This window comes from Nannospalax galili, unplaced genomic scaffold (assembly GCF_000622305.1).
Source record: "Nannospalax galili isolate Female #2095 unplaced genomic scaffold, S.galili_v1.0 scaffold611, whole genome shotgun sequence".
NCBI classification, from domain to species: Eukaryota; Metazoa; Chordata; class Mammalia; order Rodentia; family Spalacidae; genus Nannospalax; species Nannospalax galili.
In genome coordinates, this window is record NW_008330486.1 from 2247163 (window position 1) to 2274273 (window position 27111).

At 41.7% G+C, this 27111-nt stretch overlaps 1 protein-coding gene across 8 annotated transcripts in view; it reads left to right on the top strand.

The window, feature by feature from the left end:
- Nedd4 (NEDD4 E3 ubiquitin protein ligase) overlaps positions 1-27111 on the top strand; it is a 128248-nt gene that overhangs the window by 68086 nt on the left and 33051 nt on the right. For 7 of the 8 annotated variants that reach the window (XM_029570757.1, XM_017801913.1, XM_017801918.1 and 4 more), the window contains 6 exons: positions 12324-12374; positions 14425-14486; positions 15894-15996; positions 20696-20862; positions 24200-24317; positions 24399-24563. In XM_029570757.1, coding sequence (XP_029426617.1) covers positions 14440-14486; positions 15894-15996; positions 20696-20862; positions 24200-24317; positions 24399-24563 — 600 coding nt within the window. In that variant the 5' untranslated portion in view covers positions 12324-12374; positions 14425-14439. The remainder of the gene's footprint in view (positions 1-12323; positions 12375-14424; positions 14487-15893; positions 15997-20695; positions 20863-24199; positions 24318-24398; positions 24564-27111) is intronic. The other variant, XM_029570764.1, reaches the window with a different exon arrangement.

Consider the following 27111-nt stretch of genomic DNA (forward strand, 5'->3'; position numbering starts at 1 on the left):
ATTGCTTGAGTGGTCTAGTTCGTCCACTTTATCTTCTGAAAGTCTTGATACTCAGTTTTCCATTTCATTCATCCTATTGATGAGGCTTTCTCCTGTTGTTTCTAATTGGTTTATTGAGTGTTTCACTTCCTTCTTCATTTTGGCCTGAGCATTCTTCAATATTTCTAACTCTTTTCTGAATTCATTCAGAAGTTTATCCCTATCTTCCTTCAGTTCTTTGATTTCTTTGTATGTTCTTTAAATTCAGTGAATTCTTTTATCATGTTTATAATTGTTCTTTTGAGTTCCATATCCTGCATTATCTCTAGGGGGTTCTCATTGTACTCCTCCAGAGGACTATTGGTATTTGGTGGGGATATGTTATTTCGGTTTTTCATGTTATTATTTTTTCTTTGTGACTTTGACGTGAATTTCCGTCCTAGTTTCTGATTCTTGTGTGAGACTCAAGCCTTCCTTTGTTGAGTTTAGATCTGCTTCTTTTTGTCTTTTTGTGAACTTTATGTGTCTTTGTGGTTTACTTTTTGGGCATGAAAAGCTGGTTCTTCTAAGCTTCAGGTTCTCTCTTTTGATTCTATATTGGAGTGGCCAGATTGCTTTTGTCTTCATGAGTTCCCACAAAGGCCCAAGTCAGATGAGTATCAGATGCTCTTGGGCTTTCTCCTAAGGTCTGGATCCCTCCAGGAAAGCTTTTGGCCTCAGGAATTTGGGGGTTGGACTGGCCTGGGAGCAGGGCCCAAGAAAGATGCTGTTCTAGGGCAGCTGGTGGCCGTGCCACCCAGAGATGCAAAGGAAGATGGGAGTGGGAAGTGGCCCCAAGGGCTCCTGGGGACTGCACTGAGGAACTGGGTTGGTCTGGATACAAAGGATCAGGAAGAGGAAAGTTCAGCCCAGGCGTCCAGGAAAGAGGCTGGCAGGTTGTGCAGGCCCAGGGAAGTAGAAGGAGGTGAGGGTGGGGCCAGGCCCAGAGGGCTTCTGGGGACCTGAGAAAGAACTGAGTTGGCCTGGATGCAAATGATCACGAAGCAGTGGTGGTTTCCCCAGTGTCTGGGGCACTAAGACAAGAAATGGGACAGGACCCAGGCTAAGAGAGACAGGCAGGGGAGATGGGAGGGTAAATGAGGCTGGGGGAGTTAAGGCGCAGAGGGTTCCATCAACTTAGCCTGGAGAGAGGCCTGCTGGTAGGAGAGAGGCCTGGGGGTCCTGTCCTGCAGGCCCAGGGCAGCAGAAGGAGGTGAGGGCGGGGCCAGGCCCAGAGTGCTCCTGGGGACCTGAGAAGGAACTGGGTTGGTCTGGATCCAAAGGATCAGGAAGCAATGTTGGTTCCCTGGTGTCTGGGGCACCAAGACAAGGAATCCTGATGAGTTTTTTTTTTTTTGTTTTTTTTGTTGTTGTTGTTGTTGTTTTTTAATCATTATTTTTTTATTTTTTTTTCATACAGAAGAATTCATTCCAAAGCAATTGACATTGAGACGTTTTCACATGCATTTCTAATCTCTATATACATGACTATCACTGGTCACAGTCGCCCACCTTCTGAGCTCCTTGGCATCTGAGCATGAATACAAACTCGTCAGATAGACAGCCTTCCTCTCCCACTAGAGGCTCCATACTCTGCCATCCCTGTCACTGTCCACTGTGTTGTCAGCACCCTCATCCATTCCCCCTGTCTGCCCTTCTGGTAAATCTAGTCAGCCAGAGGTCCCTGTTCCAGGAGGGTCAGCTGTTCCTCATCTACGGCAATCCATTGTCAGTATTCCTGTGGATAGAATTGGGGTCTGCTGTTCATTTTTCCAGTAGTATGTTGGGTTACTGTCTGGAAGAGCCTTTATCTATCCTAGCCAACAACTCGACTGAAGGTATCGCCTGTCTGGCTTTGTTGTTTGTCGAGTAACTTTTAGTTATGTATATGTATGCTCTTATGATATTATGTTGGCCCCTTTAATCTTTGGTTATACTTCCCTTTTGGGTGTTTAAGGACATACAATAGGACCAGATAAACTGATTTGTTTTTACTCTTGAGGTCGTTAGAGGATTTGTTCCTCAGGGGTCCCATGGGGTTGGTAGGCATTGTTTCTCTCTTGTATCGTCTCCCCCCTCTATCATGGTTTTCCCACTTAAGGTGCCTGCACTTCCCCCCCCTTTCTTCCTTACTAATACCCTTGCTCCCATAATCCTACCTCTGTTGAACTGTTTCTTTCTCCTTATCCCCTAGGTTCCTCATATACCCTTCCCTCCCCCCTCCCCTCCTCTTCCCCACTTTTTATCCATATCTCCCTTCTTAAGGTCTGTTGCCTACTATTCTTCTCCTTTAGGTTATTTCTTTTCCTTTACCTCACTGTTTCCTTACCCTTGTCCTGGTTCCTGCAGTTATGTCTGTTTGCATACTTATTTATCAGAGTCTGATCCTAGGATCCACATATGAGGGAGAACATATGTCGATTTTTTTTCTGAGATTGTGTTACTTCACTTAGTATAACAGATTCTAATTCCATCCATTTACCTGCAAATTTCATGATTTCATCTTTCTTTATTGCTGAGTAAAACTCCATCGTATATATGAACCACATTTTCATTATCCACCTGATGAGTTATTTTTAAGACTTTGTTATAACTATCCTTTCCCTTACTGAAAGTAATTATATTTGGCTTGTAGAACTTTTTACCCTTCTAAAATTAATTTTGGTATCACCTTATGGGCTCCTTTGTAAGCTACTTTTGAAGTCATGATCTGATAATCTGTTTGTTGTTTAGAGGTATCTTTTGCCATATACAAAGATTATACACATTTCTCAAAGTATTTCTTTGTACTGAGAATGAATCTTTTTTTAAAAAAAGTCAAAAATTGTGTGTGTCTCTGTGTGTGTGTGTGTGTGTGTGTGTGTAATGAATTACACATGAGTTCTCAAGAGCATATTGGGTCCCTTGGATCTTGAGGTACAGGTTCTTGTGAGATACCTGGTGAGGGTTCTGAGAACTAAACGTGGGTCCTCTGGCAGAGCAGCACGCACTCGTACCCATTCAGCCATCTCTTCAGTACAAGAATGCATCTTTTGTTGATTATTTTCACTGACCACTGAGTATCATTATGCTTGGTTGGATCATTACTGATATCATTACTGCTTGTTGATAAATAGGGAAGATACTATTGAAAACTCAAGAAAGAAAGTTTTTGAATACCTTTTGTTATAAAATACTTGTGATAGGGCAGTATAGATAAAGAAACCAAAAGACATTTTAAATGGTTTGAAATTATTTAAGAAGTAAAGGGTTGAGATAATTGTAGCTCAGGTTGCATATCTGGGGTGGGGGGATGTCTCAGATGGTACAAGCACTTGTCACCAGTCTGATGACCTGAGTTCCATCCCCAGAACCCACATGGCAGTAGAGAACCAGCTCCACCACATTGTCCTCTGACCAGCACATGTACACCATCACACACATGTGCCCAAACACATACATGTGCCACATACACACACATGCACACTAAATAAATTAATATAATAAAAATAAAGATTCCACATCTACAGAGCAAGAAAGATTGGAGTATTACCTCATGAAAGTCTATAGATTGGTCAGGCATGGTGGCTCACACCTGCAATCCTAGCCCTCAGAAGTCTTAGGCAGGAGGATCATGAAATCAAGGCCAATCCAGCTACATAGAAAGTTCTAGACCAGTCTGAGCTACATAGAGAGAACTTAATCTCAAAAAAAGTAATACAAATAAATTTTAAAAACTCCTGTGGATTGAAAAACCTTAGTAAACCTTGAATTATTAACAGCAGTATTTAACCTACTAATGCTATCTGTTATTTGGTTTAGAAGAAATCTATTTAATATGAAGCTTAGGAGTTATAATAGTTTCAGATGTGGTACCTGTAAGATGGTTTTTACTTTTTCATGTGGTTTCTGCATATTTGTGCACCTGTGTGTGTGGGTGAGTGTGCATGTAGGGGCCAGAGATCGATGTCAGGTGTCTTCCTGTATCACTTTCCACTTTAATTTTTGAGACAAGGTCTCTCACTGAACCTAGAGCTCACCGTCTAGACTACATTGGCTGGCCAGTGATTCTCAGGGATGCTGCTGTCTCTGTGTCCCAAGTGCAGGGATTACAGATGCACACCACCATGCCCAATTTTTCATGTAGGTCCAGGGATCCAAAATTAGGTCCTCACGCTTGCTTTACAGAGTGAGCCCAAATAATCATTTTTAGCCTTCATTTTAACTATTGTTTTAAGTCTTCTCACATAATATTTAAGCTATTAAATGTGGTAGTTTTATCTGAACCTAAGTCTTGGTTGTGGATTTTACCTATCAGGGATTATTTTTAATTGGATGTATTGTCAATAGGAGATCAAGGTTATAATTTCATTGAACTTGAATTCATTCATAATCTTTGTCCAACTTTACCAACTATGTGCAGATTCCCTATGGATTACATATTGTAAGGATGGGAGTGTGGCTCATGGCCACAAGAGGGCAGGAGAGGGCAGGAACAGATGAGGAAGGCTGGGCAAGTATAGGGAAAAGAGTGGGCCACTCTTTATAAAGAAGACAAAATGCAGCTGGGTCCCTGGGGCAGGAAAACTAGAAATGATCCAAAAGCCTAAGCCATTGTTAAAGCAGAGAGGAGCAGGCAGGGGTTCGGTAACCAGTCTGAACCTTGCCAGTCCTCACAGGTGGCAGCTGCATTTGAGGCCAGAGTGGAAGGCAGAGGATCACAAGGAGTGGAGCAAATCATGCAGTGCTCATGGTAACTGCCACTCAGCCAGACATTCTGACCCTTTTGATGTGGGCAAGTTGGGCTTAAGAGTGGCAGGTACCTCCACGTCAGGAAGTCTGATGCCCCTCCTGCTGTGGCATGACTTGTCGGTGCTACGGATTTGGCCTTATAATCTCAAATGATATTTCCTTGCTGGTCCATTCTCCACATCCCTGAGGGCTTCATTGGGTCTCAATAACTAATTTTTACAAAGGAGAGATTATCCTGAGCCAAAGATGACGAATTACAATTTTCCATTGTCATGCCATTTTAATTTTTTAATTAATACCTTATCACTTATCTCTAGGTATTAAATATCTATAAAAGTAAAGCATACAGAATAAAACAGTTTTCCTGCAATATATGTAAGTGCACCTGTATATGCAATGCCCTTGGAGGCCAGAAGAGGCTGTTAGGTCCCCTGGAGCTGGAGTTACACATGATTGTTAGTTGCCATGCGGTGCTGGGAACTGAACCCGGGTCCTCTGCAAGAGCAGATAGTTCTCTTAACCACTGAGCCATCTGAGGCCGAAATATCTGAGATTTTACAGATCCCTGCTCCTTGGTTTTTTTTTTTATTAAGGTTGCTGTGTCTTTTCAGTGGTGGTACCCATCTGCTGATTTAGTTTCTTATTTAAACTGCAGACATGTCTCCCCAGAGAACATTAGCTTTCATCTCAAAAGTTTACCTTTCCTTTCCCTAGTAGCTTAGCAGACATTTCTGTAAAGAAAAAAGTCAATATAATAATTTTTTGGAGCTCAGATGAATAAATCTTTGTGACTATTTCCAGTCAAGAATTAATATTTCTTTCCTCTGTGAAAGGAAGAGCTTCTCTTCTTATCCATTACATCTCTAGCAAACATACCTACTTAAGTTGCAGCACTATTCCTGTGGGTCTCTTATCTGTCCTTTGTTTAGAAATAGGAATCTAGGACTAGAGATGTAGTTGATAGAGCACTTGCTTAGCATGTGCAAGCCCTGGGACACACACACACACACACACACACACACACAATAAATTTAATCAAAAAATTTTAAGGGACTGGAGAGATGGCTCAGCGGTGGCTCAGCGGTTAAGAACACTGGTTGTTCTTGCACAAGACCTGGGTTCAAATCCCAGCACCCACATGGCAGCTAACAACTGTCTGTAACTTCAGTTCTAAGGCCTTCAAATAAAGAATAAATAAATAAAATTTTAAAAAGATTTAAATGAAATGAGCAGGTCATAGCACAGAGCAAGTCCTTAAGAAGTAGGAAATTGGAAGGTGTGTGGATTTAATAAAATTTCTTGTAGAAAAATAAGTTAAAATAAGGGTAGTTTTTGTAATTATTTTTCTGTTTATAATGTCTATTACATAGTATGGATGTTCAGAGATTTAGTGTCTAAGACAATATTTTTTATAAAATTTTACAAGTAGGAAGTATATGACCCCTTAAATTAACAAAATACTATAAACAGAGTGCTGGGGATACTGCTCAGTGGTAGGTGGTGTGTAACACTGTGTCAGAGAAAACTGAAGTGATACAGCACACACACACACACACACACACAGACACGTACACACATATACACAGGCAGACACACAGACATACAGACATACACACATACACACACACAGACATATACACAGACACATGTATGCAGATGCACACATACATGCATATATAGGTATACACACAGACACATATACACATATATAGTGTGCACACAGACATATATGCTCACGTACATACATGTATATACACACAAACATACACAATACACATATACACATACATATAGACATATACACTTATACATGTATATATGTACACATATGCATGCACACATGCATATGCACATACACCCACATCTGCACACATACATAATTACATATACACACCATACTCATATACACCATACACATACACACAGCACACATACATGTGCACATACTATGCTGGTTAGTTTTTGTCAATGTGACACCAACTGGAGACACCTGAGAAGAGGGAACCTCAACTGAGGAATTTTCTCCATCACGCTGGCCTGTTGGCGTGTCTGTGGGACGTTCTCTCATTTGCTAATTGATGTAGGCAGACCCAGCCCTCTGTAGGCAGTGCCATCCTTGGGAAGGCAAACCTGGGCCACATAAGAAAGGAAGCTGAGAAAGCCAATAAGCCTCATTCCTCCATGGTCTTTAGTTTTTTGAGACAGAGTCTCCCTGTAGCCCCAGCTGGCCTGGAACTTGCTATGTAGACCACACTGGTCTCAGTCCCTCAGCAATCCACCTGCCTCTGCCTCTCCTGTGCTGAGATTAAAGGTGTGCGCCACCATGCCTGGCTCTCCCATGGTCTCTGCTTCAATTCCTGCTTCCAGGTTCCTACCTTGAGCTCCTGCTTTGACTTCCCCTCAGTAATGGACTGTCAGCTATAAGGTGAAATAAGACCTTTTCTCCCCAGCTCTGTCTTCTGGGTGCTGGGATTAAAGACAAGTGTCACCATGCCCAGCCTAATATTCATTCTATTTATTATTTATTTATTTATTTATTTATTTATTATTTTTATTTAACGTGTATGAGTGTATTGCCTGCATATGTTAGTGCACTTGTGCCATGCAATGTCTGCCAAGGACAGAAGAAGGCATTGGATCCCCTGGAACTAGAGTTACAGACGTTATTAGCCACCATGTGGGTGCTGTGTCTTCTGCAAGAACAGCCAGTGCACTTAACCACTGAGCCATCTCTCCAGCCCCAAATTCTTAGCACTGTTAGAAACAGGAGTTGTGGCTCAGTGGGTAAGAGCATTTGCTACACAAGCATGAGGACCTGAGTTCAAATCCTGGCATCTAGGTAAAAAGCCAGGCATGGCCACATGTGCCCATAACCCCAGTGCTGAGGGGCAGGGGAGGGGAAGGAAGATGATTGTTGGAACTTACTGGCTGCCAGCCTAGCTCCAAATTCAGTGAGAGACCCTGTCTCAAGGGAATAAAGGGGAGAGTGATGAGCAGAACACCCAGTATCCCCCTCTGGCCTCCACACACATATACACAGGCTCACACATCTGCACACAAATGCACACACACCATATAAAAGTCATACGTACATACACACACACACACACACACACACACACAAAGAGAGAGGAATATTTATAGTTCTAATAGGTTTTTAAATGAATTTGGAATTTTTTTCACTTTTATGTTCTATAAAGTATTTTTAAGAAACTGAAATTTATATCATTAAAATATTAGAATATTGGAGCTGGAGAGATGCTCCGCTGTTAAGAGCATTGGCTGCTCTTGAGGACCCAGGTTCGGTTCCCAGCACCCACATGGTGGCTAACAACCATCCTTAACTCCAGTTCCAGAGGATCCAAGGCCCTCTTTTGGCCTCTGCAAGCACTGTACACATGGGTGCACTTACATGCATGCAGGCAAAACATTCATAAAACTAAATTTAAAAATTGTTTTAGTATTACAGTATTAATTACTAGCCAAACTGTCCACACTATGGACAGCACTGCTCAAAGTCACCTGGCATTCTAAATTCTTTCTCATATTTTCAGGCCTTCCTGAATAACGTACATTTTTACCAAGTACACATTGGCTTCTGAAGTAAGCTGCCTGCCCTCAAATGAAGGAAATACCTGCCGCAAAGAATGCTTGGTACTCAGTATGGAACATTTCGTTGGCCAGGGGCTCATTAATGATGATCCCAGGCTCACTTACCCTCATAGGAATGAATTGAAGACTTCTCCTTTGCAAGTGGAAACAGGACCTCTGAGTGTCCTGTACATAGCTGCTCTGTGCCCCAGACTCTCCAGAAAAGTCCCAGATTTCCATTATCCATCTCCTCGGGGTACGCTGTAGACTTATTAGTGTGGAAAATTTCTTCTTTCTTTGATACTGGAAATACAGTTCTTTGGAGTCTGTTTGTTTTATATAAAAGCTATGAAATTCAATTCAGAGACTAGAGAGATAGCTCGGGGGGTCAATGTGTATGCTACACAAGCCTGGCAACCTGAGTTCAATCCCTGGAACCCACATAAAGCTGGGAGGAGAGAGCCAACTACACACACACACACACACACACACACACACACACACATGCACACATGCACGCACACACACTTGTTCTCAAATGTCATCTACTGCAGCACACATACATCCTCTCTCTCTCTCTCTCTCTCTCTCTCTCTCTTTCCCCTTCCTCCCCAAGTACATCATATATACACACACATACACAATAATAACAATAAATATTCCTTTAAATGAAACTCAATTCAGGCTGGGGAGATGGTTCAGTCATTAAAGTGTTTGCTATGCAAACATGAGACACTGAGCTTGATCCCCAGACCCCAGAAAAAAAAAAGCAGGTATGGTGGCACACACTTCTAATCCTAGCACTGGGGAGGCAGAAACAGCTGGGTCCCTGAGGCATGCTGACCAGCCAGCCTAACTGAATCAGTGAGCCTCCAAGTTAACCAATGAGAAAATGTCTCAAGAAACAAGGAGGATAGCTCCTGAGGCTGGCCTCTGTCCTCCACATGGATGTGAGCACACATGCATGCACAACTACATACACATGGACATACACACAGCACACACAGAAGAAACACTCAATTCAGATCATTTGCATTAAAAAGGAAGACAACTGGGCTGGGGAGATGGTTTCATCAGAAAAGTGCTTGCTTTGCAAGCATAAAGACCCGACTTTTCATCCCCAGAATCTACATAGAAAAGCAAGTGTGGTGGTATGCATCTGTAACCCAGCACTGGGGGCAGAGACAGGCACATCCCAAGAGCTCGCTGACCAGCCAGCCCACCTATCTGAATCAATGAGCCCCATGTTCAGTGAGAGACCATATTTCAAAAAATTAGGTGGACGGTGATTGAGGAAAATATCCAACATTGACCTCCTCCTTACACACACACACATTGCATGCATGCCCATCTGCAAATATATACACGTCCATACTAACCCACAAGAACACATGCATATAACACACATAGGAAGCAAGATAATGTGTTGCAAGACATACTTAAAGTGTGTTTTTGAAACTAGAGGGACTTGAGATGAATCACATTCTCACTGTGTGGGATGCTGAGTGTAGTTTCATTATAAGACACCCAGTGAGCAGGAATATAGAGTAATAAAAACAGGAAAGTGTTTAGGGAAATGGGATATGTTTTATGTTACAGAACGCCAGTGGAGACTAGAGTTTTAGGAAGGATGTGTAAGTTCAGAGATTTTAGGCATATTTTAAAATGCTCAACACCATTGGCTTTCAGGAAAATGCAAAGAAAAACAGGGTGTTATACCACTCACACACACTAGGGGGAGCATTGTCAGAAAGACAAGTAGTGTTGGCCAGGACAGGGAGGAGCTGAAACCCTCACATCTGCTGGCAGGCATGTGGTCTGGTGTGTCCGCTTCGGAAGGCAGGCTGACGGTTCTATGAATGGATAAACAGAATTGCCTATGGCCCAGCAGTTCCACCCCAGAAATACCCAAGGGAAATAAAAACACAGCTGGCACAAAATCTTGAACTCAAGCATTCTTAACAGCATTGCTTATAATAGCTCAAAACTGAAAGCAGCCCAATGTCAGTCAACTAATAAACAAGTAAGATGTGCAGTATCCATACCATGCAGTGCTTAATAGACCAGAAATGAGCTCAGCTTGGTGCATGTGGATGAACATTGTAACACTGTGGTAGTCGGAAGATGCCAGCCACTGTTTATTATGTAATTTCATTTGTATGACACGTCTAAAATAGGCAAACCTATTAAGACGCAAAGTGGTTGGTGGTTGCCTTGAACCAGGGAAGGGAAATGATGGTGAGTGGTTGCTGATAGAGAAGGTTTTCCTTTGGGAGTGATGAAAATGTTCTAAGATGGTACAGGTGGTTGTGCAACTCTGTAAAAATACTTTAGAAAGGCATTGAATTTTGTACTTTAAGTGGGTGAGCTACATGTGAGTTATATGTCAGAGCTTTTTTATTACAGGAGGCAATATTCTTAACTATTAACCTACTTCTCTTGTCAGAGCTTTTTAAAAAAATCATTTTTATTTAATTGTGTGTGTGTGTGTGTGTGTGTGTGTGTGTGTGTACCACATGTATTCAGATGTTGGTGGAGGCCAGAAGAGGGCATCAGATTCCCTGGAACTGGAGTTTCAGGCAGCTGTAAACCCTTATATGGGTGCTAGGAACCAAACATGGGTCCTCTACAAAAGCAGCCAGTGCTCTTAATTGAGCCATCTCTCCAGCCCCCATCATTTTTATTCTTGATCCTTTGTGTACAATGTATTTTTTAAAAAATTTGGCTGTTTTCCAGATTTTCCCATCACCTTCAACATTTGATAATGATGTGACTGTTCATGGTTCTTAATATTTATGCAGCTTCAGTATATCAAGTTTATTGAAATTTAAACTTGTATTTTCCCAAATGTGGAAAACTTTGCCTACCTTTAGTTCTTCAAACAACTTCTGCCTCATTCCTCCATTTCATGTGAGGTTCCATTTACACATATTAAATTTTACAAGTCCTCTTTATTTTCATTGTATTGATCTATTTTTATGTTCCAGAGTTTTTCTCCAGCCATCCTCAGTCATATCCTACTCACTGATTTTTACTTCATATATTGAATTTTTCACTGCTAAAATATACATATTATTCATTTTTTATAGTTAAATTTCACAGCTGAAATTCCTCATCTGTTCATTCTTTGTGACCTTGTTTTTCTTTAAAGTCTTTGAGCATCCTTATACTGCATCCTTATACTATCTGGTCCAATTTCTGTGTCGTCATCTTGTGGTTGGTTTTTATTGGCTACTTTTTCTCTGGTTACTGGGCCATAGTCTCTTTTGCTTTATGCTTAGTTTCCATTGTATATAGTATACAATAGAGACAGTGAATTTTGTTATCTCTCTTTGGAGAGTGTTGATTTTTGTTCAGGCAAATTCACTTAGTTGGATTCCAAGTGCTGCCTCCTTTGGGTGAACTCTGAGTCTGTGCTCAATCCTTTGAACCTTGTACCTTTAACTTTGGCAGCTGAGGGGTAAATGAGGGATTCGTGTGGAGTTTACATGTAGATGGGGGTGTTGTGCTTCTCTCTTTCGGAGATTTTCTCTCTCGTTTTCCATTATGTTATTAACCTACACTTGGTCTTCTCAATCCTCAAACCAGAACACTGCAGAGGTTTGCTTAGGTTCTAAGCACTTCCCATGGACTGTGGAGTCCCACCGTGTGACAAGCTGTGTGACCATGAGTCCTACCTGGTGCTGTTCTCCTTCTCTCCATTTTCTGCTTGCTTTTTGTCATTCTCTGGTGCATTCAAATGACTGTTTCTTATATTTTCCCTAAATGTGTAATTGTTTGCAGGAGGACTCGTTTAATACTGCTGCTCAGCTCTTAACAAAGTGGGCAGGACTGCTTTGTGTACTTTTATTTTGGTTGATTTCCCATCAGTGCTGCACAGGATTAAACAGCAACAAAAACAATTTTTGTGAATGGTGAGTTTCTTATCAAAATATAATAATAAAGTCAAACATATTAGTAATGCTGTTTCTTTTCTTTTACAGACAAGAGATGATTTCCTAGGTCAAGTGGACGTTCCTCTCTACCCTTTACCGGTTAGTGTAGGTGCCTGTGATTTGGGTTTTCATGTTTATGCATTTTAATTTAGATAAATGTACACTGACACAACTCACTTAATGTGGGCTTATTTATAAAGTGCGTACTGCTTTTATTTCTTGAGGATATTGTCTTCTGAAAATTCATCTCAGTTTTCCATTTCACTTTTCTCTGTAAGATTAACTTTCATGAACCCCAATAAGAAACAGAGAACTGCTGGGATTGGTTAGCATGATAAAATCACTGTTTATGAAAAAGCAATTTGGAATTCTGCTAAACAGAGTGGAAAGAACCTACGCTCACAGCGGAAGCTAAATGCTGCAAAACAGTAAAAACAAAGCTCTGAGACCCTGGGCTAGGAAGACAGCAGCGGGGAAAGCAGACAGGCTGAAGAGACATTTCAGAATAAAACATTATTGGATACTGGACCATGTTTAGGTTGCATTAAAGAAAATTTTAATATAGGCAGAACTTTGAAGGGAAGGATAATGTCTTGAGTAGAAAAGAGGAGGAAAAGCCTCCTAAGAAATTTATTTTAGGACATATTTAATTTCAACATAAGATTGAAAAAAATTAAGGTTTAAAAAAGGCTGTTTGTAGAGACATAAAAATAAATTATATAGCAAAAGAAACTGGAAGGATTGAGGGTTCTCAGTGCCCTGGTAACAGCAGAACCTGAGATTCAGGGACTGCCCGAATATACAAGTAAGGGGCCATGTGTAAAACCGTGGTCAGCATGTGGATCAGAGGAAAAAGACAGAACAGGAAAGAACCAAAGAAAACAATGGCACAAGGACTTGGAAGATAGGTGCAAGTTGCCTGTGGTAACCCATACCTGAAATCCAGCAGTTGAGAGGTTGAGGCAGGGAGATCAGAAGTCTGAGGCTAGCCTGGGCTACATAGTGAGCCCATTCCCATAAATAAATTAATTAAATTACTTTAAAAGTTTCAAAGAGCTGGAAAGATGGCTCAACATGAACCATACTGGCTGCTCTTGCAGAGGACCTGGGTTCAGTTCCCAGCACCCACATAGCAGCTAACATCCATCCTTAGTTACAGTTCCAGGGGACCTGATGCCCTCTTCTGGCCTGTACAGGTACCAGGCATATACATGGGGCCCTTACATACATGTAGGGTATGCAGGATAGCGTCAGTTGTCATTTGACACACCTGGAATGAGGGAACCTAAATTGGGGTATTTTCTCTTTGAATTTGGCCTGTGAGCCTGAAATTGCCTGAGAGGCATTTTCTTGATTGTTGAATGATATGGGAGGGCCTAGCCCACTGTGGGTGGTGCCACCCATGGACAGGTTGTATAAGTAGGCAAGCTGCGCTCAGACCAAAGGAACAAGCTAGTAAGCAGCACTCCTCCACGGTCTCGCTTCAGTTCCTGCCTCTAGGCTCCTGCCTTGAGTTCCTGCCCTGGCCTCCCTCCATGATGAACTGTAAGCTGTAAGGTGTTTTATCACAGCAATAGAAAGTTATCTAACACTCATATGCATAAAATAAAAATAAAATAAACATCTCTTTTACAAAGAGTTTCAAGACACAAAAAGCAGTTAATGCAAAGTAGTAGAGAGATAATCAGAAACAGAGGACTACTGAACTAGAGAACAAAGGCTTCTTTCCTCTCGCTGTATGAGACGCTTCTTGGCTCTGTGCAGTGTTCAGCAGTCATAGGCTTTCAGGAGTACATTTAACCCAGTCTTACCTTCTAAGCTGTTTCCCTTTTTGTTCTGGAATTGTCTGTATGCTCTAACCAAGCCAAGCTGCTCACATACGCATTCCATGCTCCTCTCCGGCCTCTGTCCACACTACACCATCACCGTACTGGTCTTCTGCCCTGCTTGTAGCCTGCAGTCCCCCTGCTCCGCTGGTTTTCCACAGAGCTGTAGTGCTGGCTGCAGTTCCTTTTGTGCAGAAAAGCAATGTTGAATTAGTAATTGTAGCTTCTTAAGTTAAAACTACTTTTTTCTCATTCTTCAATTACATCTTAGGTTGTAGCTCATAAATATTCTTGAAAGGCACATGACCCCTGTTTTATTCTAGACAGAAAACCCAAGAATGGAGAGACCATATACATTCAAGGATTTTGTTCTTCATCCAAGAAGGTCAGTAAATATGAAGTTTTAGCATAGTAAGCTTTTTATGTCTTCATGAAACCTTACCTTTTTCTTTTTCTCTTTTAAAATTATTTTATTGTTTTGTTTTGTTTGTTTTTTGAGACACAGCCACACTATGTGCCCATGGTGGCTGGCCTGGAACTCGCTATGTAGATCAGGCTGGCCTCAAACTCACAGAGGTCTCCCTGCCTCTGCCTCCTGAATGCTGTGATTAAAAGTTCGAGTCACCATATTAACTTTTTTTAAAAAAAAAAAAAAAAAAGAAGAAGACAAAGCAGGGCTGAAGAGATGGCTCAGTGATACAGAGCGTGTCCTGTTCTTGTAGAGAACCTGAGTTCAGTTCCCAGCACCTACACGGTGGCTCGCAACTACCTGTAGTTCCAGCTCCAGGGGACCTCATGCCCTCGTCTGACCTCTGCGGGCACCTACTCATGTGGTGCACTTATAGACAAGCAGGCCCTCAAATAGCCACAGAAGTACAATTTTTTATTTAAAAAAATAACAATTTACATCTTCTATCAGCATGGAATATACAGCAGATACAGAGAAAGTCATTCAGATGGAAAATGTACTGTGTTCCTACATTTGAGCCTGATTAAATCAAAACCTGAGGGCTTATTTTCTTGGTGAAAAGACATGAAACACAACTGTAGGGAAAAATTTCCACAGAATGCTATCTGAGCACATTTTCTGCATCTGTCATTTTAGACATCAAATCAGAGTGTCACGCCCCATGGAAACTAGGAAGACACAGGCAGTGATATCAGTGGCCTTGGAAGCAACAGGGTGGATTTTACTGAACACTTGGGAAAAAAATACTAAGTTTGCCAAATCCTTGAGAACTATATAGAAAACAACTGAAAAGTTTGAGGGAGACATGGGCCGGGGAAGCAGCAGATGGTCTGTCTCTTCAATGGAGTAAAAGGATCCAGTACCCTTGTCTAGAAGCACAAAGCATAGTTGGCTACACAACTGATATCTGTCTGCATCATCCAGTCAGTCATTGTTGAAATCTAGGAGTAAATCTTAGGATGTTAGAATTGATAAGCATGATTGATTGCAAGACCTGAGTCTTAAGTAAAAAGTTCATGAAAGGCATATTTTCCAAGAAAAAGATTTAAATACTATATACCAGGCAGCAACCTTTTGCTTGGATAACCCATTATCAAAAGAGGTGCTATAGTATGAAAATAAATTAGGTAGTTCAGCCTGGTGGTGCAGGCCTTGTAAACCCCTTGTTCCTTGTACTAAATGTCTTTGGTCCTCAACACTGGACCTTGACTTTGAACTCCTCTAGTGAATCCCCTAAGGGCAGGTATGTGTTCAACAAACTCCCCAAATGAATGCTTTCTTCCTAGTGTTCAAGTTTTGTGAATAATTGTTTTCTTTCTGCAGTAACAAGTCAAGAGTTAAAGGGTATCTGAGATTAAAAATGACTTATTTACCTAAAACCAGTGGCTCGGAAGAAGATAATGCAGAACAGGCTGAGGAGTTAGAGGTGAGATCTCAGAGATGTTTGACTACACTAAAAAGACAATATCTAATTTTTTAAACTATACTTGGAAGAAAAATAGCATTATTCAATGGAACTAACGTGCGATAAAATTACTTACTTGGACATTTGACTCAAGCATTCATTAACTGTTTCTTCCCCCTGACAATGTTTCTGTCGAATGAGTGACTTAAAGATTGCCTTAACGGTTGGAAAATAGAAAATGCAACATTTCTCAATGAAAGTGTTTATTATTTCATTGACTTTCTAGTTTCCAAAGTTTTCTAAAACTATATCCTAGTCTCCCTTAGAATAAGAAAACATTTTAGTATTTTTAAAGTTAAGTATATAGACATTTTTAGGATATTAAAATTATTATAATATATACTATATAATGACTATATTATTATAAAATAATTTTCCTGTCTTGTTTATTTAAGCAAGTAGAATTTCATGATTTTAATGGATGACTGGTTTAAAGGAGAGTCCAAGACAAGAGCTCCACATATCTGTGGTGGGGCGGGGAGGAAGAAGAAGGTGTATCCGAATGGAGTAGAGTCTTGACTCTGGAACCCCAGGAGGAAGCTTTGCCCCCAGCCAGCCACATGACCCTGTGAGAAATGCTGACTCTTAGGTTCTTCATTTGCAGAGTAACAGGGCTGTTCCAGGTGATCTCTTGGGTTTGTTCCCTAGATCTGAAAAGAAGACAAAACACCCCAATTCCTTCCTGGGGTCGCTTTAATGACACAGTTCATTAAAGGGCAGCTGTATGTATTCAACAACTTATTGAAATCACAGCATAATGACACCTGATTGTTCTGGAATGTTCTTTGTTGTGTGTGCTTTCTTCACAGTCTTACGTCTTTGGCTAAGGGTCTACTTTGGTCTCCCTAAGAACTATGAAACCCAGGAGTTTCCCTGAGGTCCAGGCTCTAACTCACGTGCCTACATGCCTTAGAGAAAGAAAGTTCTAGAGCAGGCTGTGAATTTGCCACAAAGCTTTTTAGGGATTTTTTTTTTTTAATGCACTAGTGAGATTTTGCTTTGTAGGGAAATGTATCAGAATAGTGGGGAAGAATTTTTTTCCAAATCATAGAATATAGGCAAGCCCTGGTTTGGTGATGAAAGCTCACTGTCATTTCTTTTTATTTTATTTTATTTTTTGTCTTTTTGAGACAGGGTCCCCCTTTAGCCCCAACTGACCTGGAACTCACTATGTAGACCAGGCTGGCCTTGAACTCACAGAGATCCATCTGCCTCGTGGAAGTCAGAAGACATCTTTCAGGAGTTCATTCTCTTCTACCATGAGGTCCCCACAAATCAAACTCAAGTCATAAAGTTTGGCAGCAAGTACCTTTACCCACTGAGCGATCTCACTGACCCAGATTTTTAAGATTTGTTGGGTAGAAGTTTCTATGTCTGACATTTTAGTGTGCAGGGCCTGTTGCATAATGGAAATCTGTTAGAAATGAAGGGTCTGCTGTAAAAAAAATGAAAGACTTCACTTAGCAACTTTTAAAAATTAGCAGCATTTCCTTAGGTAGGAACCTGCTCCAGGTTTTGCCCGCATACTGGTATCATAGGCACCTTGTTCAGTTCCGTAGGGTAGAACAACTTCACTTGGTTCTGTGGTCTCAGTGTTTGGATTCCTTCAGAATGCACCTTATAATTTCAGGAGATGTAAGCATGTAGTTTATTTACAAAAAAGGCCAAGGAATTCAGACACATGAATCTACTTATTTATCTTCTGGGTAGTGAAAAACCAGAGAAGTCTTGCTGGTCCTTTGACATCTAGTTTGTGACTAAACATTTAAACTTCTGTTATTTGAAGAAAACAATTGTAATTCTGGAAGGAGGCTTTCTCTTTGGCAACTTGCATTCCTGCATAGTGTGGCTGGAAGGGATAATTAAATAACGGTTCATTTTGTACTCTGCAACTTTAGGGTTAGCTTATGTATTTTACAAGATTAAGGTAGAATGTTTGTCTACGGTCTGAGTACTTTCTTTCCGACCCCTCTTTGACTCCATTAAGTTATACATATTTGCATATTAGCTTTGAGACTAGTGATGAAGTAAGAGTCATTGATTCTTAGAAAATTATTTGAAGAACTCGTGTAGAGATATTGTATGTGCAATTTTTCAGTAGATTTTCACACCAGCTAAGCATTATTTATCTCTCCTCTCTCCTGTCTAGCCCTCCCTCCTCCCTTCCCAGTTAAAGTACCCCCATTTTTTTCCCATTTTGCCCTTGATAATACCTGTCTCCTGTGGTCCCCCCTGTCTTGAGCTCCTTCTTTCCCTTTACCCCCATAGTTGCTTGTATAATCCTCCCTCTCTCCCTCCCATTTAAATACCCGCATTTTACCCATTCCTCCCTTAGTAACACCTGTCTCCTACTGTTCTCTCGCAGACTCCTTCACTCTCAGACTCCTTCTTTCCCTTTATCTCCCTGGTTCCTTTCCATTTTCCTGGCTCCTGCAGTTACATCAGGATATATACTCACATATAAGGATTTAGTGCCAGAAACCACAAATGAGGGAGAACATACGTCTTTTGTTTTTCTGAGTTTGTTTTACTTCGTTTAGTATAACTGTTTCCAGTTCCATCCATTTACCTGCAAATTTCATGATTTTTGTCTTTCTTTATCAATAAGAGTAGAACTCCACTGTATAAATGTACCACATTTTTGTCAGTTGAGGGATACTTAGGTTCAAAAAGTAGATGGGACATGTTTCTTAGGGAGGAATTTTATCTCGGAAGTGAAGACTTCTCCCTTTCCAGTGGTATTGGGATGTGCAGCTGAACCTCCTCTAAGCTCAGTCAGCTTTAGTTTTTTTTAAGCCTTAATTAATTTATTTTTCTTCTTAAATTTACTTGGATAGCACCAAAGCAGATCTTTAAGAGAGAAATACTAGCTTTTAATAAAACACTCTCAGGCCAGGGAGATGGCTCAGCAGGTAAAGAGCTGTAGCCATGCAAACCTGAACCCAAGTTCAGGTTCATCCCCAACCCCCAAACCCACACAGAACACCAGAGGTGGTGGTGTGCATCTCTAATCCCAGCATTCCTGCAGCAAAGTGGGAGCTGGAAACAGGAGACTATCCTGGAAGCTCGAGGGCCAGCTAGCCTGGAGTCCACAGTGCAGTGGCAGAAACGGCAAGGGAGACCCTGCCTCAGCAAGGTGGAAGCAAGAACCAGCTCCCAAAAGTGGTCTTCTGACCTCCACATGCATGTTGTGGCATACATGCAACCCTTATACATGTGCTCATGCACACATATACACACACACATAAACAAATATTTTAAAGAAAGAAATATCTTTGGTATTAGTTTCCTAGCTCTAAATAGTTGTATGTTCATTTCTAACAGTTGTGTGATCCCTTTTTTCAGCACCCTTTTTATTGATGTATACTGATTATAGAAAATTGGCTTCATTGTGACATATCCATGCATGCACAGATTTAATCATCCTACCCACTGTCTTCCTTTAACTCCACCTCTTCCCTTGTCTTTTTCCTTTATAGCCCTCCTTCACTGTTTTTCCCATATTCCCCTTGGTAAATTCCCTTTTATTAATAAATTTTCTTACTCTGAGAACAAAATAGTCATTGACCACATTCAGTAAAGAAATTTTGAGTTATTCTTTCCATCAAGACAGTATAGGGGACTGGAGAGATGACTGAGCGATTAAGAGTACACATTGCTCTTACAGAGGACCCAAGTATAATATCATCTAGAAATTCAGATTGAGACTGAGGCCAGGGAAAAACAGTTTGCTTTGATATACACAAGGCTAGGTGTTAGGAACACCGGATTCCCTGTTATGATCAGGTAAAGGAAAGGGACACAGAATGTGAGAGGGAAAGAAGAGAGTGGAGTTGGGCAGTAAAAAGTAAGAACTCTCAGTTCCCACAGAAGAAAAATAGGGAGGAGTAAGGAAGAAAGGGGATTAGTTTTGCTTCCCATCCAGAGCCTTCTCCCCCTACAAATAATTCTCCTGTCTCCTCTCCTCTTGCCCCTCACCATCTATTCTTCCACAGTCCCTGACCTTCCCCTCAGATCCCGTCTTGATCCCATTGTCAGGAGCAGCCTTTCCACAAAGAGGAATTCTCCTGAGCCCACATCTGCCTGACACACACCCATTGCAGAAATGTGTACATATTCCATTACTTTTATCTGTTATTGTAGTGCCGAAGATACTCGACCTTCTCCCTCATGGGTTTGACCTTTAGCTAACAGCCTTTTTATGTCTCAGGTATTGAGTTTCCACTGTAAGCAAGGTGCTTTCCCAGTGGGAGAGACAGTGACCAGCAAGGCCCAGTCCCTGCCCTGCATTCCGCTGCTGATGACTGAGAGCGTGGCCGAGGGGCACACTAACTTCAGTTCTGTCTCTTTCCTCTGTTTTCCAACATTATGTTCCTCTTTGGTTATTCAAGTGGGTTTTTTAATCCTTTTTCTGTTCAATATTTTAAGATGCTTGAAAATTTTTAAAGCATTTTCAAATAAACTTTAAACAGTTATTTTTCAGAGAAGTCTTTGTTGCAAAGTATTCGCATGATGGTCCTAAAAGATGAGGCTTTCCAGTCCTGCTTAAGCATAATTTCTGGAACTGAACATGCAAAATTCTTCTTTAATTTCCTGTAGCTTGTAATTTATAAAGTTAAAAAATCAAGCGTGAACTTAATTGCTTCCATTCTATTTTCAGCCTGGCTGGGTTGTTTTGGACCAACCGGATGCTGCTTGCCATTTGCAGCAGCCGCCCGAACCGGCTCCTCTACCTCCAGGATGGGAAGAGAGGCAAGATGTCCTCGGAAGGACCTACTATGTGAACCATGAGTCTAGGAGAACACAGTGGAAGAGACCAAGCCCACAGTATGTGTCGCTCTGCTCCACCTAGGCTCTGCTGCCACTTGTCTTGCTGACATCAGGCCTCAAATGCGTTCACAGTAGTCCAGGGATCCATCAGCTCTAGGAGCGGGGCTTTGAAAATGCTGTCTCAGCTGAATTCTTTAATGATTTCATATTTTAAATTATTTGAGGACTGGAAGTACAGCTGAGTTGGTAGAGTGCTTGCCTAGCATGCATAAGGTCCTGGGTTCGATCCTCAGCACCTCATGAAACTGCATGTGGTGGTACACACCTGTAATCCCAGTACCCAAGGAGGTGAAAGAGGGGGTTCAAGGTCATTCTCAACTAGAGCAAGTTTGAGGCCAGCCTGGGGTCCATGAGACCCTGTCTTCAAAAATATTTTTGAGGGGCTGGTTTGATGGTTCATTGGTTAAAAGCACTGCCTACTGTTGCAGAGGGCCCAGGTTTGATTCCCAGCACCCACATGGTGGCTAACAACTATTTGTAACTGCAGCTCCAGTGAATCCAACGCCCTCCTCTGATCACAGAGGTCACACACGCATACATACACACACAAATAAAAGTTTAAAAATTGTTTTTGGAGCTGGGCATGGTGGCTCATGCCTTTAGTCCCAGTACTCGGGAGGTAGAGGCAGGCAGAGCTCTGTGAGTTCAAGGCTAGCCTGGTCTACTTAGTGAGTTCCAGCGCAGCTGGGGCTACAAGGAGACTCTGTCTCAAAAAGACAAAAAAATAGTTTTTGAACCATATGCCATGTTTTAGTTGCTTCTAGTTTAATAAATTAAGAACTACATGGCCACAACTGGAGCATTTTTCTTCTGAAACTGATTAAAATATCATAGAAATTTTTGTGATTGATTGTTAGAGCATAAGCCAGTGGCCAAGGTTTCCAGTGGCTCTCGAGGGCTGTCAGCATCTGTAGAATGACATAGGGTTGTGAAACAGAGGCTGTAGAGTTCTGTAAAGTCACCTTCTTGTCTACCACCATATTACAGCAGACCTGATGAGCAGAATCTATTCCCTTCATTGTGGTTGATGTCAGTTTCAGGTGGCAAAAAGCAGATATTTAGGTGAGAAAAAGATCTGAAACATTCCTTAGAACCATTTGTCAAAATTACATTTTTATCAGCCACACAGGAGGAAGAACTCGTCTTCAGTGACTGAAGAGGGACAGGAGGGAATAGCAGTGGGGCCTGGGTAGGGTTAGAAAGTGATCTGGGATTCTATGGTACAATTGGTAACTGTGATTGATACTATTTTATTGAATATTTGAAAAAAGCCACATTTTGAATGCTCTCACCACCCAGAAGTGATGAGTGTATCAAGTGATAACTGTGCCAAGTGTTCCAGTCTGGCTGTTGAATGGTCCTGACACAGTATCTATGCATCCAGCATCAGCTGACACCCAAAACTAGCATATGCACCTTTTATGTATCAACTTAAAAATAATTTTTAAGGCCGGGCATGGTGGCGCATGCCTTTAGTCCCAGCACTTGGGAAGCAGAGGCAGACGGATCTCTGTGGTTCGAGGCCAGCCTGATCTACATAGTGAGTTCCAGGCCAGCTGGGGCTACAAGGAGACCCTGACTCAAAAAGACCAAAAAAAATTATAATAGTAATAATTTTCTTAAAAGACTGGTAAGGCTGGAGAGATCGTTCAATAGTTAAGTGTATGTGCTGCTCTTGAAGAGGACCTGGGTTTGGCTCCCAGCACCCAGTCAGGCAGCTTACAATCACCTGTAACTCCAGCTTCAGGGGGATCTGATGACTCTGGTCTCCTCAGGCAACTGCACTCATGGGCACATACCCAACCACAGACATACACATAATTTAAAAATAATAATAATGATGAAGGGGGCTGGAAAGAAAACTCAGAGATTAAGAGCACTGGCTGCTCGTTCAGAGGAGGACCTGGTTTCAGTTTCCAGCACCCACATGGCAGCTAACAACTATATGTAACTCCAGTTCCAGAGGAACCAACACCCTCTTCAGGCATAGTGTGCATGGGTGCACTTACATATACATGCAAGCAAAACACTCATACTCATAATAAAAATAAATTTTAAAAAAGAAAAGCAAATTAAAATCATTAATAATTTTTTTTAAAAAGAGAAATGGTTTTCTAACTACCCTGAACTTATATGATATCAAATAAATTAGTATTTTTGAGACCAGCAAGATCACTCGGCAGGTAAGGGTGCTTGCTCCCAAGCCTGACATAAGACCACATGGTGGAAGGAGAGAACCGATTCCTGCAAGTTGTCCTCTAACCACCACACACACATACAAATAAATAAATGTAAAAACATTTTAGTCAAGAATTTTGTTATTGAACATGTGAATCTAATGTTTGATCTGATAGGCTGGTTATAGTGAACAGACAAAACTAGAATAACATGTCTAAAAATGGCTAGTGTTTGTGCCTTTCCTAACTCAGATTTGTAATCTATTAAGCTTTTAATGATAAAGCCCCTGCACTGTCTCCCATTCTGCCCATTCCCTGTTAAGACTAATTCCAAAAAATATAATATCTGAGGGGCTGAGAGATGGCTCAGCAGTTAAGAGCACTTGCTGCTCTTGCAGAGAACCAGGATTTGATTCCCAGTACCCACATGGCGGCGAACAACCATCTGTAACTCCAGTTCCTGGGAAATCTGATGCCCTCATCTGACCTCCGCAGGCATTGCAAGACACTAGTGAGTTCCAGGAAAGCTGGGGCTACAGGGAGACCCTGTTTCAAAAAGACAAAAAAAGGTGGGTCTGGAGAGATGGCTCAGCAGTGGTCCTCTTGCAGAGGACCCGGGTTCAATTCCCAGCACCCACATGGTGGCTACGAACCATCCTTAACTCCAGTTCCAGGGGAATCCAATGCCCTCTTCTGACCTCTGCGGCATTGCACAACATGGGTGCACTCACATACATTTAGGCAATACGGTTGTACATGTGAAATAAAAATAAAAAATATATTTCAAAAATTTTATTTATGTGTATGTCTTTATGTGTGGGTATATGCATATGAGCCTAATGCCTTTGGAGACTAGGAGAGGGTGTCAGATCCTCTGGAGCTGGAGTTCCAAGTGAACCTCCTGACATGTGTGCTGGGAATGGAACTCAGGTCCTCCGGAAAGGCAGTATTCACTCTTCACAGCGGAGCCATCTCTCCAGCCCACAATTTACTCTTAAGATACCAGTGTGCTCACAATACAATCTGCATGTTGAAGTAGCTTTTGACCAAAACCAGTAAATTCTGATCTAAGTAGTTTCTAAATAACTGCAGACTCTTTGACTGTGATTCTTTCTGTCCTAAGGCATAAGTGATGACTTTTTAAACTTCAACCCTAGGGACGACCTCACCAATGCTGAGAACGGAAACATCCAGCTACAAGCACAGCACGCATTCACCACCAGGAGGCAGATATCCGAGGAAACAGAGAATGCTGACAACCGTGAGTCTCCTGAGGTATGAGCGGTTCCCTTATTCTTGTGGATTACAGCAGTGGGCGAGTGTTTGTACGGCTCAAGTGGATTCTGTTCATTTTAGACCTGGGAAATTATACAAGAAGATGAAGCCACCATGTATAGTGGTCAGGCCGTCCAGTCACCTCCTTCAAGTAACATGGATACACAGATTCACCTTGCAGAGGAGTTGGATGCCAGACTCACCGTGTATGGAAATCCTGCCACCAGCCAGCCAATGTCCAGCTCAGTAAGATACTCAAATATTCTGCCGTGGCTTTGTGATTTTAAATCGTGACTATTATTCCATTCAACAGCTGCATTTCATGTAAAGCTTTGTCTCAGGTTTCATGAAATGATGAGTTAAAGACCTTGGGCTTTACAATGTGGTTGTTTTTCCACTCAATCCTCACTAAGTATGGAGCAGAGTTGGGATAATCCTAACCGTCTTGGGGTCTCGGGAACTCTCATTTTATACCTTCTGGGTAAACCCAGCAGAAACACACTAATTCAAACAAGCGCTTATTTCAGCAGGAAAGAACACAGATGGAGATAAGAGAGTGTTTAGAAAGGACAGAGGACACAGGCTCCTTGTTTGGGTGATTTTGAGGAAGGTTTGGGGAAGCAGGTCTTGCTGCAGATGCTCGCAGAGGTCAGAAGATAGCATCAGATTTCCTAGGAACTGGAGTTACAGACGGTTGTTAGCTGCCATGTGGGTGCTGGGAATCAAACCCTCGTTCTCTGCAAGAGCAGCCAGTGCTCTTAACCACTGAGCCATCTGTCAGAGAAGCAGAGAGCATTCTGACTGTGTCTCAGATCTCACAGATCTCACCCGAGGTGAGGCTGACTCGATGAGTGGCAGAAAAGAGCACTCACTTGTGTTTGCTACTTTGTGGCTTAGAATGTGTTCACATTCTGCCTGTCTTCTTGACTTTGTCCTGACTCCTGCCTTTAAGTGCTAGGTCCTGGATAGCAGGGTCTGCTCCCTCCCCTACCCCTGCCAACTCCACTATATGAGGTTTTAACAGATATACCAACACACAGATGTGAATTAGAGCCCCAGGGATTAAATGAGGGGATGGGTGGCATTTCATTCACTATCTGCAGGGTCCAGTAGCAAGCATCCCAGCATATACCTCCAGTGGTATATGGCTGGCCTTCTAATTGTATCAGCAAGGCAGATTCAGAAGAAGGCAGAGATGGCTTACTGCAGATGCTACCTATGTTCTTTCCATTGGGGTCCTCCGCCTTATTCGTTTAGTGAATATTTCCTGTGGGCTGACCAGGTACAAGACACCATGTACTAATTACCAGGGTACATCAGTAAATGAAGTCAACAAAACTCCTTGCTCTTAAAGGACTTCCATTCTAGTGCAGGGGTCAGCACTGTGACCTGTAGGCCAAATCAGCAGCTGTCTGTTACCATAAATAAAGTGTTGTTGGAATCTAGTCACACCTACTTATCCATGGCTAAACTCACACCACATCTTAGAGCTGACTAGTTGGAACACTTAGGACACCTGGTGTGTGGCCCACAGCAGGTTTTCCTTGCCGGACCTCAATGGGCAACGTTTGCAAACTTCTAGCACCTTCTTCAAGAAACCTCACTTAGACGGTTGTATATAATACCTGTATGAATATCCATCAGTACACCTGCCGACCTGTCTCCTTCCCTGCCTTTCTTCCACCTGTTGTTTTCCATTAGTTTAATATTATTTTGGTCAGGGGGGCTAGGAAAAGGATGATTCAAAGATTTAAGGAGTAGGGGCTGAGGAGATAGGTCAGTCAGGAAAGAGCTTACCATGCAAGCATGAGGACCTGGGTTCAGTCCCCAGAACCCATGTAAAATAAAAGCCAGGTGTCACTTCAGACATTTGCTTGTCATCCTTATGCATGTACAAGTATCACCTGTTAAAAAAACAGGCAATACAGTTGGGCGTGGTGGCACATGCCTTTAATCCCAGCACTTGGGAGGTAGAGGCAAACAGATCTCTGTGAGTTCAAGGCCAGCCTGGTCTACATAGCAAGTTCCAGGCCAGTTGTGGCTACAGGGAGATCCTGTCTCAAAAAGACCAAACAAAAAAACAGGCAGTAAACTCATATACATAAAATAAAAATAACAAATAAAATATTTTAAATTTTCATTTTTTATTTTATGTGTGTGACTGCTCTGCCTGCAGGTATGTAAATGCACCCATGTTGTGCAGTACCCACAGAGGAAAGAAGAGGGTGTCAGATCCCCCTGGAACTAGAGTTACGGATAGGTGTTGGCATTCAAATCTCGGTCTTCTGCAAGAGTAGCCAGTGGTCTTAACTGCTGAGCCATCTTTCCAGCCCCCAAATAAAATATTTTTTTAAAAAGAACCCTTAATCCATTACATGATTATGCTTAAAAATTGAGACATTGTTTAGGTATACAAAATAATAATTGATTCTTACTTCTTGCCTATAAAATTATAGGCAAATTATAATTAAATTATATGTAATTTAATTCTTTTAAAACTTTAAAAAATTTATTTATTTTTACATGTATGAGTGTTTTGTCTACATCTATGTTAAGTGTACCACATGCTTGCAGTGTCCACAGAGGCCAGAAGAGGGCATCAGATTCCCTGGAACTGGAGTTACAGTTGTGAGCTTCTATGTGGGTGCTGGGAACTGAATCTCGGTCCTCTGCAAGAGCAGCCAGTGCTCTTAACCACTGAGCTATCTTCCCAGCTCCCATTTATTTATTTTTTTAACTTAAAAATGTATTAGCATTACCTTTAGACCAGGTGTGGTGGCGCATGCCTTTAATC